Genomic DNA, 15,553 nt, shown 5'->3' with positions numbered 1-15,553 from the left:
GCTTTTAATAAAAGGGGATTTATTTAAAATAGTTAAAAATGTATAGTTCTCTGAGGGAAGGCAGCTAAATTTCAACTGAGGTTCTTTTCTTACATGGGAAGGCACAGGGCAATATCTGCTGACCTTCTCTCCAGGCCTCTGGGTTCCAACAACTTTCCCTGGGGTGATTCCTTTCTGTAGCTCCAAAGGCCTGGGCTGAGCTGCGAGTGCTGAGATGAGGTATGCTGAGCTGCTTGGGCTGTGCTATGTTGCGTTCTCTCATTTCAACATTCAGCCAATTAAACATCATTCAGTGTAGCAGGCACGCCTCCTAGCCAACTGCAGATGTAATCAGCAACAGATGAGGTTCACATGCCATTGGCTCATGTCCACAGCAATAGAACGAGGCACCGTCACCTAGCCAAGCTGACACCTGAATCTAACTACCACAGGTCTATTTCTGGGATCTCAGTTTTGTTCCCTCAGTCAATCTGTGTATTTCTACGTTAATACCACTGTTCTAGAATTGTTTATGGCTTGTTACATGGAATTTGGAGATTCTGATTATTTTTGAAAAGCATATTCAAAAAGTATATTTTGAAAAGTACATTCAATTTGATTCAATTAAAGTCAATTCAATTAAATCCATGCCATCCATGTCGTCTCCTCCAAAATGATATTAGGCACCAGGGCAGGCAGAAAATTGAATTTAGCATGTTCCTGCCCTACCATCTTTGGATACTGGTACCCCAACTATCTTGTGAGCACTAGGTTTGAATGGCATGGAGGACAAGCTTGATAGACCGATGCAAAATAAAAAAACAGAAGGAGTAAGGATGATGAGGCCTGGTCCCTGCCCTGAAAGGACTTGCAGTGTAGAGGAGAGAAAGACAGAAATCATCACACGCAGAGCAAGTAACAAATCACTCTAATGAGAAAAAATACCCTACAGTTAGAACACAACTTACATATTTTCATCAAAGCATCACATAGATATACAAAGTTAATAGTTTTGCATTTTAAGGTCAAATTTCTAAATGTTTTCTTTTAAGTTACCTAAAACATAGGCATCTTTAAAAACATCATTAGGATTATTTCTATAAGTACACTTGACCCCTTCTTCATACATATAAGAAGCAGTTTCCTACGTACAAAGGAGATAAAATGTCTTCCTCAAATCTCAATCTCTGAGAAAGCACACAAGTATAATGAAATAAAAATGAGACCAGGAATAAGACACAAATATATCATTTTGGCACCTTACTAGCTGTATGACCTGGAGAACTCAACCTCTGCATGCCTCAGTTTCTGAGTATAAGATGGGTGTGATAGCATGACAGGGCCTGCATACTCAGTCCTTCCAGGCCTTGAGCTGACTGTATATGCCCACAGTCCATTTATCTCTATACATGTGCCATTCAAGTGTGCCTGAGTGAAGTCTCATCATTACGATATAGAACTTGAAGACAATGCAGCAAGACAGAGCTGATAGTATAACAAGAAATTGTGCTTGGAAACCCTGAGTTGCCTAAAGGGGAGTTTTGCAACCATGTAATGTAATTATTTGGGAATTTTAGATGGTGTTTTTGAGGTAATAAAAGGCTTGCTAAGGTTAAAAAAACAAAAACAAAAACAACCAGCCTAAAATAATAACAACTAGAATAAATAAAGAAAAAAGAAAAGAGCAGGAAAAAAAGGGGGGGATGGTCAGTTGCCATTCCAGGCTTCCCTCAACTGCTAAGACCCTAACGTGGACAGGAAGAAAGCTATCACCACCAACAAATCCTGAGGGCCTGGGGAGCCAGCCCTAAGAAGCCACGGTCACTGCACATCCCCAGGCCAGTATTTCCCAAATACACCTGGCCGAGTACATCTCATTTGCACTTACTGCAGCAAACAGCATCTTCTATAAGATGCAATGTCAGAGTAGTACTCTGAGACTAGTGCACTGCTCTGGCCTGAGTGGGGGATTTGTAACAAGTGTCACCATTTACTGAACTCGTTACAGCCGGCAATGTGTCAAGCCCTTTACACACACACCTAATTTAATCACCCTATTGGCTAGGTTGTAGTATCGTCATTTTACAGATGAGGAGTTGAGGCTTAGCAAGGTGAGGCAACTTGCCTCAGGCCTAAAGCTAGTTAGTGAAAGAACCATAATTTGAGCCCAAGAAGTCTGATCCCAGACCCTATTCCCTGAAACTTATGAAGCAGTAAGAGAACAGCTCTATAGTTCTCACCAAAATATCCTGATTCATGCCACAGCTGGGCTTTGGAGAAGATCAAGGCATTCAAGCATGCCTCCTGAGACCTATTCCTTCCTTCCCTACCCCTCTCTCAATAAAATCTCTTTGAGGGGATTCTTTCCATGACTTTACATCTCAGTTCTTCATTAATAGGCAGAGAGGAGAGTTGAGAATAGTAGAAAGATTCTCAAAATGATATACCTGAAAATCAAATATTCTTTTGCCAAACTGCATCCTTTCTTTAACATATGGGATAGTGCAGTCAAAACATCCTTGTGCCAGTCCCAGCATCTGTTAAAAAACAAAACAAAACAAAACAAACCGGAATCTCTTTGGTTATAAGTTTATGTTTTAATTATTCAAGTTGTAAATTCCTTTTATAGGCATATTGATTGGTGGGGGTAGGGTGAGGATTGGACATACTGAACTTGTGGAAATGAATTTCCAGTAACTGGGAGTAATCTGTGTGATTTCATATGCAGATGAGCATATTCTAGCAGAGGCAAATCTCCTTGTGTGGCTAGCTCACACAATGAGACTATTTTTCAGGAATCTTCTTATTGATGCCTGAACTATCAGAGCTTAAAGTGAGCCACAGAAGCTTTGCTCACAACTGGCCTGGAGACTACAGTGTAGCCCTCCTGAGTCCTTGTGGAAGTCACATGTAAAGGTCACAACTTAACGTTCTATCTTCCTGTCCATTTTGTACATGATAAGGATTAATAAGAACTTCATTGGAAAGGGCATTAGAACATATAAGAGCAGCACTTCTCAACCCTGGCAGCACATTAGAATTATTTGGGGAATATCTTGATAAGAAAATACGGATGCTTGAGTCTAGCAACTGAATCAGAATCTTGGGAAAGGAAGGGTTTGGGGAGCATGGCCTAAGTGTCAGCATTTTGAAACCTCCTCAGGTGATTTAAGGTGTAGCTAGGGATGAGAACAACTAATAGAGAGCAGCTCTATTAGTTAATGGTAAAGCATTAATTCACATGCCTGAAGAACAAATTGGGATGTGGTGGTAATTTCTCATTGCTATCCAATCTCCATATCTATTGAATGATTCAAGCTTGGAAATGGTTCCTAAATTGCAACATGAGATAGCCATTAAATCACTAATTATGTCAAAGTAGGTAAGTGAAAGAAAGGAAAACAAAACAAAACAACAGTGAAGGCTTTTGGTGGAAATGCCTACAAACTTATGCTAAGACAATGACACTAATTCTTTCTAATCAAAGGTTTTAGTATGTAAACAATATCTTATACTGATATGAAGACTTAAATTATCAGTTGCCAATCAAACTGAATGCCATTTTCTATCTCAGCAAAATGTTTGCACTATAAATACTGAAAAGCTAAATCCTCTCCCAGTACAGGTTTCCACAGAAGGAGTCTTCAGTTTATCCTGTCATATATGCCTTTTCATCTAAGGCACCCACAGTATTAACCAGACATAATAACTCCCCGACCTTAACTTTTAATTAAGTTATAAGCTAACTTGGAGTAATTAGATTAAAGCTCAGTCCATGAGTTTTATTGACAGAATATCTTTACTCTTTATGTATCTGGGAACAATGAGATCTAGTACTATAGCTTTCTTTTTAATTAAAAAAAATTTTTTAAACATTACAACATACAAACATGAACATTTTTCCAGTACTATAGTTTTTATGCTACATTTAATGAAGTTGAATCACAGAAACACCAAAAAGAACAGATAAGGTTCCGATTAAGATGGCAAAGTGAGATGTTTCAGGGTTCCATCTGTCTACAGAAGCTTTGAAAGTTGTTAGAAGAAACAACTTTCTCAAAGCTCCTGAAAACAGTCAAAGGACTGCCATTAGAGGGCAAGCATGGAATCAAGAAAAAGATTATTTAAAAGCAGTAGAATCTTGGGCTGCCCAGGCTGGTTCCTCCCCTTTCACCTACCAGCTTAGTGTGGGGGCCAGCCCGTGCTCCCAGTGCAAAATCCCTGGTTCCAGTGACAGAGGGAGGAATAACTCTCATGCACATACTGGGAGCATGCATGTCTGCCCTATCTGCCTGGTTGTGGCCTGAGGGACTCACCATTTCAGAACTTACCCTGCATGCACAAGTAAGAACACCATGTTGGAGAGCAGTCAAGGGGCTGCCTGGGGCAAAAAGGGTTGACTGTAGGATATATAGTGCAGTACCTGGGACCTTGAGGAAACTGCTTCCTAGGGAAGAGGGAATTCAGAACCATGTATGTGGGGGAATTTTTAGGGCCACACGTGCATGCCCAAGCTAAGAAGCAAGTATAGAAAGACCTGGGTAGCCCCTATACTTTGGCTTGGAGCTATTCTCTAAACTGATTGTATGGATAATCCCTGAACGAAAACATTTAAACAAGTCAATCTGCAAAAAATGGAAAAGAACAAAAGGAAACCAGGGAGATGATAGGTGAACCCAAAGAGAATTATCAAAAGAGAGATGGAAATTATGAAAAGGAAACAAACAGAGCTGAAAACCAGAGTAACAGAGATAAAAAATTCCTTGGAGGGTTTCAACAAGAGATTGAAGCTGGTAAAAGAAAGACTCAGTGAACTTGAAGATGAGACAATTGAAATCATCCAGTCTAAGGACCAGAAGGAAGAAAGAATGGAGAACAATGAACAGAGACTGAGGTACCCATAGGAAACCGTCAAGTATTCCAATATACATTGTGGGAATTCTAGAAGGAGAAGAGAGAGAGAAAGGGGCAGAGAATATTCAAAGAAATAATGACTGAAGACTTCCCAAATTTAAAGAAAGACATTACCATACACATCCAAGGTATGCAACAAACTCCAAAAACAATAAACCCAACTAGATCCACACAGCAGTATATTATAATCAAGCTGTCAAAGGCCAAAGATATAGAGAGAATTCTGAAAGCTAAAAGACAGAAGCAACAAGGGAGCCAGAAGAAGATTAAATGCCAATTTCTCACTGGGAATCATGGAGGCAAGAAGGCAGTTGAATGGCACAAAACTGCTAACTAAGGATCCTATATCCATCAAAACTGACTTTAAAAAGCAGAGACTTCTGAGGAAGATGGTAGAGAAGGGAGCAGGACACACTTCTCTAAAAGCAGCAAATGGACAGGCAGAAACTATCTGAAACAAACTTTCTGGGGCTCCAGAGGACAGAGTAGCACTGTACAGCATCCAGGAAAGAGTGGGATGGGAAGACTAAGAAGTTGTGGCAAAAAAACCGAGGGAATCATGTCATGGCAGTGGCCAGTGCCCACCCCCCACCTTCGAGGCAAGCAGCTTCAGTATGGTTTATGGCTAGCTACGGCAGATGGAAAGGGATACGAGGGCCTTCCTCCTTGGGAACAGGGAGGGGCATGGCCAACTGTAGAGCATGGCTTCTAATTGGTGAGTCTGGGCCCCAATTCTGAATTGTGGTTCTAACCTACTCCAGTCAGGGTTCCCTGTGGACATTATTTTAACACCCCCTCCACCAGGGGTAGAGATTGTAGAGGTAGAAAAAACACACTTTTTTTTTTTAGGGCTGCAAGGAATCGTTTACTAAAGAGTGTCATTTGCAGAACAGGCCAGGAAAGCAGAGTTTTGGGGAGCCAAATTTAAAAGAAAGGGCTTTTTAGTATCTTTCCTGATCCTTTCGCAGGGTTCTTTGGAATGGTCAATGCCCCTTTTGTGGGCCCTGACCTTGTTTTGAAACAAGGCAATTTTAAAGATCTAGAATAAGGTGAACCAAGAGTCAAAAGGGCCTTAACTCAAAGCCAATTAATAATAAAATACTAGGTAAGAAAGAAAAACTGACCATCAGAGTAAATTTATCAAGATAATCAGATGCCTAGACATCAGCAAAAACTTACAAGTCATACTAAGAAATAGGAAGATATGGCACAGTGAGAGGAACAAATTAAAAAGTTGGAGGATTTACAGAATTTGGAACAACTAATCAAAGATGTTCAAACAAATCTCCTAAATCAATGCAAGGAGATGAAGGAAAATGTGACTTAAGAGATAAAGGATATTAAGAAGACAATGGGTGAGTGGAAACAAGAAGGTTAAAGCATGCAAATAAAAAAAACAACTTATGGGAATGAAAAGCAGAACAGAAGAGATTAAAAACACACTAGAGACACATAACAGCAGATTTGAACATGGAGAACAAAGTGTCAGTGAATTACAAGATAGAACAATCAAAATCTCACAGACAGAAGTACAGATAGAGAAAAAATGGAAAAAATTGAGGAGGGTATCACGGAATTCAATGATAGCATGAAGCACACAAAAATATGCATCAAGGGTATCCTTGTGAAGTAAAGGGTAAAGGGGCAGAAAGAATATATGAGGAAATATGAGGAAAGCTGAAAATTTCCCAACCATCAATATAGACTTGAATATAAATATCCAAGAAGCACAATGTACTCCAAACAGAATAAATTCTAATAGATTTATTCTTCAAGACACATTCTAATCCGAATGTCAAAGGCCAAAGATAAAGAGAGAATCCTGAAATCGGTAAGACAAAAGCAATTCATGACATACAAGAGATGCTAAATAAGACTAAGTTCCAATTCTCATCAGAAACCATGATGATTAGAAGATAGTGGCATGATATATTTAAGGTACTGAAAGAGAAAAACTGCCTGCCAAGATTTCTTTAACCAGAAAAACTATCTTCAAAAATGAGGGGGAGAATAAAATATTCACAGAGAAACAAACTGAGAGTTTGTCAACAAGAGACTAGCCCTATAAGAAGTATCAGAGGGAGTTCTGCAGGCTGAAAGGAAAAGAAAGTAGAGAGGTTTGGAGGCGAGTGCAGAAATGAAGATTATCTGTAAGGGTAAAAAGAGAGACAAAAATAAGTGAATGACATATAAAAAACAAAGGATAAAATGGTTGAAGTAACTACTGCTTCAAGTAACAACACTGAATGTTAATGGATTAAATTCCCCAAAAGAGCACAAAGGTTAGCAGAATAGATTTTTAAAAGTATGATCCATTGATAAGCTGTCTACAAGAGACTCACCCTAGACCCAAGGACACAAATAGGTTGAAAGTGAAAGGCTGGGAAAAAAATATTCCATGCAAACAGTAACCAAGAGAGTCGGGGTAGCTATATTAATGTTAGGCAAAACAGATTTTAATGCAAAAGTCTGTTAAAAAAGATAAAGAAGGATGCTACATAGTATAATAAAAGGGGTAATACACTAAGGAGAAATAGCAATCATAAATATTTATACTTCTAGCCAGGGCACCCCAAAAACACATGAGGTAAACAGTGGTAACACTGAAGGGAGAAAAAAATGTCTCTACAATAATAGTTGGAGACGTCAATACACCACTCTCATCAATAGAGCATCTAGAGATAGGATCAATACAATTGAAATCAATAGAAACTGTTATCTATTGGTTGATATTATTGTGTTAAACCATTACAATAACAGAACTTGAATAAAATGATAAATGAAGACCTAACAGATCCCAAACAGCAGGATATACATTCTTCTCAAGTATTCATGGAACATTCTCCAGGAAAGAGCACATACTGGGTCACAAAACAGGTCTCAATAAATTAGAAAACCTGAAATTATACAAAGCACTTTCTTTGACCATAATGGAATGAAGCTAGAAATCAATAATATGCAGAGAGTTGGAAAATTCACAGTTATATGGAAGTTAAACAATATATTCTTTTTTTCTTTCTTTCTTTCTATTTTTAAATTTATTTAATTAAAAAAATAAGAAACAAAATAAAACAACATACACAATCAGTAATTCACAATATTATCACCTAGTTGCATATTCATCATTTCTTAGAACATTTGCATTAATTCAGAAAAAGAAACAAAAAGACAATAGAAAAAGAAATAGAACGAACACAGGAAAGAGAAAAAAAAAAGATTATACCTTTTGTACCCCTTACCCTTTGCCTTCATTGATCACTAGCATTTCAAACTAAATTTATTTTAACATTTGTTCACCCTATTATTTATTTTTATTCCGTATGTTCTACTCATCTGTTGACAAGGTAGATAAAAGGAGCATCAGACACAAGGTTTTCACAATCGCACAGTCACATTGTTACAGCTGTATTATTATTCAATCATCCTCAAGAATCATGGCTACTAGAACACAGCTCTACATTTTCAGGCAGTTCCCTCCAGCCTCTCCATTACATCTTGAATAACAAGATGATATCTACTTGATGCATAAGAATAACCTCCAGGATAACCTCTGGACTCTGTTTGGAATCTCTCAGCCATTGACACTTTGTCTCATTTCCCTCTTCCCCCTTTTGGTTGAGAAGGTTTCCTCAATCCCTTGACGCTAAGTCTCAGCTCATTTTAGGGTTTTTCTCAATCCCTTGATGCTGAGTCTCCGCTTATTCCAAGATCTCTGCCCCACATTGCCAGGAAGGTCCACACCCCTGGGAGTCATGTCCCACGCAGAGAAGGGGAGGGTGGTGAGACTGCTCGTTGTGTTGGCTGGAGAGAGGGGCCACATCTGAGCAACAAAAGAGGCTCTCTTGGGGGTGACTCTTAGGCCTAAATTTTAAGTAGATTTGACCTATCCTTTGTGGGGTTAAGTTTCATATGACAAACCCCAAGACTGGGGGCTCTGCCTATAGCTTTGGTTGTCCACACTGTTTGTGAGAATATCAAGAATTCAACTTGGGGAAGCTGAATTTCTCCCCGTTCTCACCACTCCCCGAACGGGGCTTTGCAGATATTTTTCCACTCACTGATCGAATCACTCTGGGATTCCTCGGGGCATCACTCTGGACAAACCAACAAAATCTCATGTCCTACCTGAAATTCCAAGTACTTATGGTGTTCAATCAAACTATCTACATAAGTTATATTAGGAAATGCACTAGTCAAAACATAAATTTGTAACAAATAAACATTTTTTGCTTTAGTCTCACACAGAAGGTGACATTTTAAAATATTAATTACCATCTATTTTAGTACCCTGAAATAATGAAATTCCTTTGTTCTTTCTCATGCAAAAACATTTTAAAAATTGTACCTTGTACATTTCACTATTATTATACACTATAGGCATTCCTAGATTATACCATCTCAATCTTTAACATCTATCTTTCTTTCTGAGTTCAATATGTCCCCAGCCCTCCTCCCTCTATCATTCTCACATGCAGCCTCATTCAGTGTTTTAACATAATTATATTACAGTTAGGTAGTATTGTGCTGTCCATTTCTGAGTTTTTGTATCCAGTCCTGTTGCACAGTCTGTATCCCTTCAGCTCCAATTACCCAATATCTTACCCTATTTCTATCTCCTGATGGTCTCTGTTACAAACAAAATATTCCAAGTTTATTCACTAATGTCAGTTCATATCAATGAGACCATACAGTATTTGTCCTTTAGTTTTTGGCTAGTCTCACTCAGCATAATGTTCTCAAGATCCATCCATGTTGTTACATACTTCATAAGTTTATTCTGTCTTAAAGCTGCATAATATTCCATTGTATGTATATACCACACTTTGTTTAGCCATACAATATATTCTTAAATCATCAGTGAGTCAAAGAAGAAATTGCAGGAGAAATAATTAAGTATCTCAAAACAAATGAAAATGAGAACACAACATATCAAAACTTCTGGGATGCAGAGAAGGCAGCGCTGAGAGGGAAATTTACAGCCCTAAACACCAACATTAAAAAAGAAGAGTAAGCTAATATCAAAGACTTAATGCATACCTGGAGGAACTAGAAAAAGAATAGTAAACCAATCACAGAGCAAGCAGCAAGATATAAATAAGAAAGATTAGAGCAGAAACAAATGAACCTGAAAATAAAAAATAGAGGAAGGCCTGAAGCCGGGCTGGGCAACCAGCTGATAGGTCCAGAGCTTGGGCTGTGTGTCTCTGAGGCGGCCTCGGCCTGGCAGAGCTGCTCCCATCCCCTCTTCCCGTTCCCCACTTAGGCGGAGGCCAAACCTGGGCCTTTCCCCTCTCTGAGCCAGTCCCAGCAGGGGAGGTGCAGAATGGAGGCCATGGCTGAGACCTCCGAGCCCAGCTGGCAGCATCTGCTGGAAGCAGAAGCCAGGAGGAGAAGGGGGACAAGGAGCAGGAGCTGCTGCTGCTGCACATCACCTGAGCCTAGATGTGAAAAGGTGCCCCAGGGTCACCGTGAGACTGGGGGGAGGCTGTCAAGGAGGAGAAAGTGGCTTCCCCTTGCATGGCCAGTGAGTAGGAACTGCTGCTCTTCCCCAGGATCAGGATGCTTCCTGCTGCCCCTCCTGGAGCCAGAATGTCTCTTGGGCATCAGCCACCTGCCACGACAGCCTCTTGTATTCAGTAATCAGGGGTACTTAAGAGATAAATGCATTCTTGGATGATCCCAGAATTTGCTGATGTGGTATTGAAAGCAGAGCAAGCAATAGTATTTGGGGTATTTCTGGAAAGAATACCTCAAGGTTCAAATGATGAAGGATCCTAAAAGGAAAATTACTGATGCACTTAAAATCCAAATCAGAAGAGCCTTATGGTCATCTAAATCCAACATGGACCAAATATGTACGTAAGGTCTGTTGGCCTTGCTTCGCAGAGACTACTTGCTTCCTAATCAGGGAAACCTTTCCCAAGCTGGTGACTACCCTGTGGATGAAAAGCTTCATCTAGGCATGTGCCAGAGTGGGTTGGCTTGTCAGTGAGACCTTTACAGTGCAACTGACATACAAAAAATTAAGAGGCAAAAAGTACGCTTTACAGAATGTGCCAAAGGTAGGCATAAAATTCCATTTATTTGTTGATGATTATAAGGAAGCTGAATTTTGGCGCAGGAAACTTGAAGTTGCCCTCTGCCTGAGAATATTAGAAAACCATTTCAGCCACAGTTTGAAAGATTAGTTATTTTGGATTACATCATTAGAAATACAGACAAGAGAATTAATAGCTGGTTAATCAAATATGGAAAGTAGAGTGGTGGTAAGAACATTAACAACAAGGAAACAAACTGGGCTGCCGATAAAGAATCGCTTATTGAAATAACCACAATTGATAATGGCCTGGCATTTTCTTTTTTAAACATCCTGAGGAGTGGAGAACATTTCCATTTCACCAGGTTTGGCTTCCTCAAGCAAAAGTTGCGTTTTCTGAAGAATTAAGAAGTCTGGTTCTACCATGTATTTCTGACATGAACTTTGTGCAAGATTTATGTGAAGATCTTTATGAACTATTTAAGACTGACAAAAGATTTGACAAGGCCACTTTTGAAAATCAGCTGCCTTGTGATGAGAGGTCAAATCTGAAATCTCACTCAAGTACTGAGAGATGGGGAGAGTCCTGTTCAGCTAGTACACTTGCCCTGTGTGACTGTGGAAAGCAGTCAGGGCGCAAGTCAGGGTCAGAAGTCAGACTGTCCACCTGAGCAATTCATTTACCCCGACTACCCACTGCAGGAAGCCACTTTGTACTTCCTGGTAGCAGGTGTAAGAGTAAGAGAAAGAAATCTATCTGTTGGTGAATATTATTGTGTTAAACCATTACCATAACGTAAATGTGCTGTACAGAGCACCATCTACTAAAACCTCAAATAAAATTTAAGCCTATAAAAGGTTATATTTTGGACGTTACCAAAGTTTACAGACTTTTGTCCAAATATTAATTTTCTATTTCAGGGAAAGGGTGACAAATCTATATTACATTTTTGTAGACAATTTGTGCTTTATGTTGTTGATGTTAGTTTATAAAAGGCCATTTCTGATAGAGGGAGGAGGCACAAATGAAATCAGAAGGAAAGATATACGATAAAGACCGAGATGGTATAATCTAGGAATGCCTACAGTGTACAATGATAGTGACTAAATGTACAAATTTAAAAATGTTTTTGCATGAGGAAGAACAAAGGAATGTCAATACTGCAGGGTGATGAAAATAGATCGTAATTAATATTTTAAAACTTTAACTTATGTGTGAGACTAAAGCAAAAAAAATGTTTATTTGGTACAAAATTTATATTTTGACTAGTGTATTTCCTAATATAACTTATGTGGACAGCTTAACTGAACACCATAAGTACATGGAACCTTGACTAGGACATGAGATTTTGTAGGTTTGTCCAGAGTGATGCCCTGATAAATCCTAGAGTGATTTGAACAGCGAATAAAAAAGTATTTGCAAAGTCCCCTTGGGGGAATGGTGAGAAAGGGAGAAAATTCAACTTCCCCAAGCTGAGAATTCTTGATATTCTTACAAGCAGCGGGGACAACCAAAGCAATAGGCTGAGCCCTCTATCTTAGGGTTTGTTCATATGAAACTTAACCCCTCAAAGGATAGGCTAAGCCTGCTTAAAATTAGGCCTAAGAGTCACCCCCAGAGAACCTCTTGTTGCTCAGAATGGCCCCTCTCTCTCTCAGCCAAACTCACTGCCCTTCCCCTCTCTACGTGGGAACTGACTCCCAGGGGTGTGGACCTTCCTGGCAACGTGGGACAGAAATCCTAGAATGAGCTGGGACTCAGCATCAAAGGATTGAGAAAACCTTCTCAACTGAAAGGGGGAAAAGTAAAATGAGACAAAATAAAGTGTTGATGATTGAGAGATTCCAAATAGAGTCGAGAGGTTATCCTGGAGGTTAGTCTTATGCATTATATAGATATCACTTTTTTAGTTAAGGTGAAATGGAGAGGCTGGAGGGAGCTGCCTGAAAATGTAGAGCTGTATTTCAGTAGCCATGTTTCTTGAAGATGATTGTATAATGATAAAGCTTTCACAATGTGACTGTGTGACTGAAAACCTTGTGTTGGATGCTCCTTTTATACCTTATGGACAGATGAGTAAAACACATGGATTAAAAATAAATAAATAATAGGAGGAACAAATGCTAAAATGAATTTAGTAGATTGAAATGCTAGTAATCTGTGAAAGGGAGGAGTAAGGGGTATGGTATGTATGAATTTTTTTCTGTTTTCTTTTTATTTCTTTTTCTGAATTGATGCAAATGTTCTAAGAAATGATCATGATAATGAATATACAACTATGGGATGATATTGTGAGTTATGGGATCATATATCAAGAATGGAACGATCAGGGCGGGCCACGGTGGCTCAGCAGGCAAGAATGCTTGCCTGCCATGCCAGAGGACCTGGGTTCGATTCCTGGTGCCTGCCCATGTTAAAAAAAAAAAAAGAATGGAATGATCATATGGTAAGAATGTCTGTGTTTGTATGTTGTTATATTTAATAATTAAATAAATAAATATTTTTTTAAAGGTCATTTCTGAATTTATATATGCTGGAATGACTAATTACTTTAGAATTTCAAGTAGAAAAAAAGATATTTGTTGACTTTGAAGACTACAAATTTCAATATATTTTTCAAAGATTGAATGTTTGTGTTAAGTCTTCTTTCATTTAAAAAGGCCTTTGGGAATGCCTAAGTCTGAAATGGATCTTTTGAATTTAAGTAGAGTAGTAACTAGAAAAACAGGTAAGAATAAAGCAATGTTGCCTTAATACAAATGCTGCTATTTTACAAATTGAGTAAATGCTCTAAAATGGTCATTATTAGGGATCAGGAAATTATATTTTGGTTAAATAACATGAACCCATTTTCTTTTCTGTTCTTTAGAATATTCCTGGTAAATTATTTTGTTGTAGTAGGAAAGAAAATTTCAAGACATACCTCTCCCCTCTTTTTAAAATAAAAACACCCATTCGGGAGTTGAGGATAATATAAAAAGTTAAGATACTAATTCTAAAATAGTCAACATTAAAAATGCACTTTATGTTTCTTGCATGGGATCAAGCATTTGATCAAACAGTACTTCAGAGTACTAATCTGGATTAATTCAGTACTTCAGTTGTACACTTTATTGAAAAGAAAACCATACCCAGAGTGCATACCGGATTGCATTTTGGGGTCCTAGTGCATAAACTCTTAATAATAATAGTAATACCATAGGATACTTGAAATTGCAGTCAACTTTAGATTGTTAGTCCTAATTAAAGGGAAGCATGACAGAGATAACCTTAAAATCACCTATATTTTATATTTTTTCAAAACCCCGGAGAAAGAACCAGCTTTATTTATTTTATTTTTAACTTTTTTTATTGTATAGTATAACATATATACAAAGCAAAGAAATAAAAGAGCAATAGTTTTCAAAGCACTCTTCAACAACTAGTAACAGGACAGATCCCAGCGTCTGTCATGGGCTATCATATGATCCTCTCATATTTTTCCTTTTAGCTGCTCCAGAATATAGGCTAGAAGGCTTAAAGATTTTTTTATCATCACAATTGATTTTTACATTTATATTTGCGTTTGAAACTTATTCTTGAACTTTTCTTTAAATTTTTTTGCATGCTGTGTGGAAGGGTCACATTTCATTCTTTTTCCATGTGATTACCCCATTATTGTAGCATCATATGCTGAATTGTTTTGTTGTTGTTATTTATTTGTTTGCTTGTTTGTTTTTGGCAAGTACATGGGCTAGGAACCAAACCCAGGCCTCCTGCATGGTAGGTGAGAATTCTACCACTGAACTACCCTTGCACCCTTCTGTACTTTACTTTTAATATTCGTATGTTTGATATTCTAAGAATTTGTAGCACTTTTAGCTCACTATATGATTTGAACAGAAATGAGCCCCATTATGAAGATGTGATCTAGACAAGATGAGGCTTTGTTCTCTTCTGCTGGCTCAGAACAAATGAAATCACCACCAGACTAATTCAGGCAGTTCATGGTCTTGGTCTTTTGTTTTTTAAGCTGTCTTGCAATTTCTAAAATTAAGTATATTGCATAAAGAGCATTTCCTGAAGGTTAAATTAGGATAGTAGAAAGATCTACAGTTCTCCTTCCCTTCATATCTTTCTCTTGGTCTTCATGGACCGCTGCCCTAATGGACATTAATTGGGAACCTGTGTTCTCCTTTGTCCCCCTACCTCACATTATTTTAATTTCAAGATTTGGAATATTGACTGAAAATTCAAAATTCAAACTACTATGTTTAGATATACACTAATAATTAAAATATGCCTTTTGAAGATATGTCCTAGAAGAAGAAAATCGGTTGCTATGATGAGAGTATTGCTTTTACTAAATAGTTTTTTCAGTACTTTGATAGATGTTATACTATATTGCTATAATGGAAAACTTAGTAAATTGTTCGTTTCATAACTAAAAATTTTTTAAGTGTGGAAATATTTTTAAATGGCCTGATCATGCCAGAAAAATAAAGTTCAGATATTTAAGATATAACCACAAGTCAGAGTTCATTGAGTGTATTTTGTAAACTTTCACAAACTTAATTCTTTACTTATATACTGTTAAATTTTTCAATGAGTATATTTATAGTACCAAATATTATAGACTGAAG

At 38.0% G+C, this 15,553-nt stretch overlaps 1 protein-coding gene and 1 pseudogene across 5 annotated transcripts in view; one reads left to right on the top strand and one right to left on the bottom strand.

Moving 5' to 3' along the window:
* Positions 1-15,553, bottom strand: part of ACADSB (acyl-CoA dehydrogenase short/branched chain) — a 103,956-nt gene that overhangs the window by 6,453 nt on the left and 81,950 nt on the right. For 4 of the 5 annotated variants that reach the window (XM_077126319.1, XM_077126322.1, XM_077126321.1 and 1 more), the window contains one exon: positions 2,427-2,516. The exons of the other annotated variant lie outside the window; for it this stretch is intronic. In XM_077126319.1, the coding sequence (XP_076982434.1) occupies positions 2,427-2,516 (90 nt within the window). The remainder of the gene's footprint in view (positions 1-2,426; positions 2,517-15,553) is intronic. 5 annotated transcript variants of the gene reach the window in all.
* Positions 6,686-11,776, top strand: LOC143654594 (phosphatidylinositol 4-kinase type 2-beta pseudogene; annotated as a pseudogene).

This window comes from Tamandua tetradactyla, chromosome 13, assembly GCF_023851605.1.
Source record: "Tamandua tetradactyla isolate mTamTet1 chromosome 13, mTamTet1.pri, whole genome shotgun sequence".
NCBI lineage: Eukaryota > Metazoa > Chordata > Mammalia > Pilosa > Myrmecophagidae > Tamandua > Tamandua tetradactyla.
The sequence above is the reverse complement of the archived record's forward strand: the minus strand, read 5'-3'. Positions and strand labels throughout refer to the sequence as shown.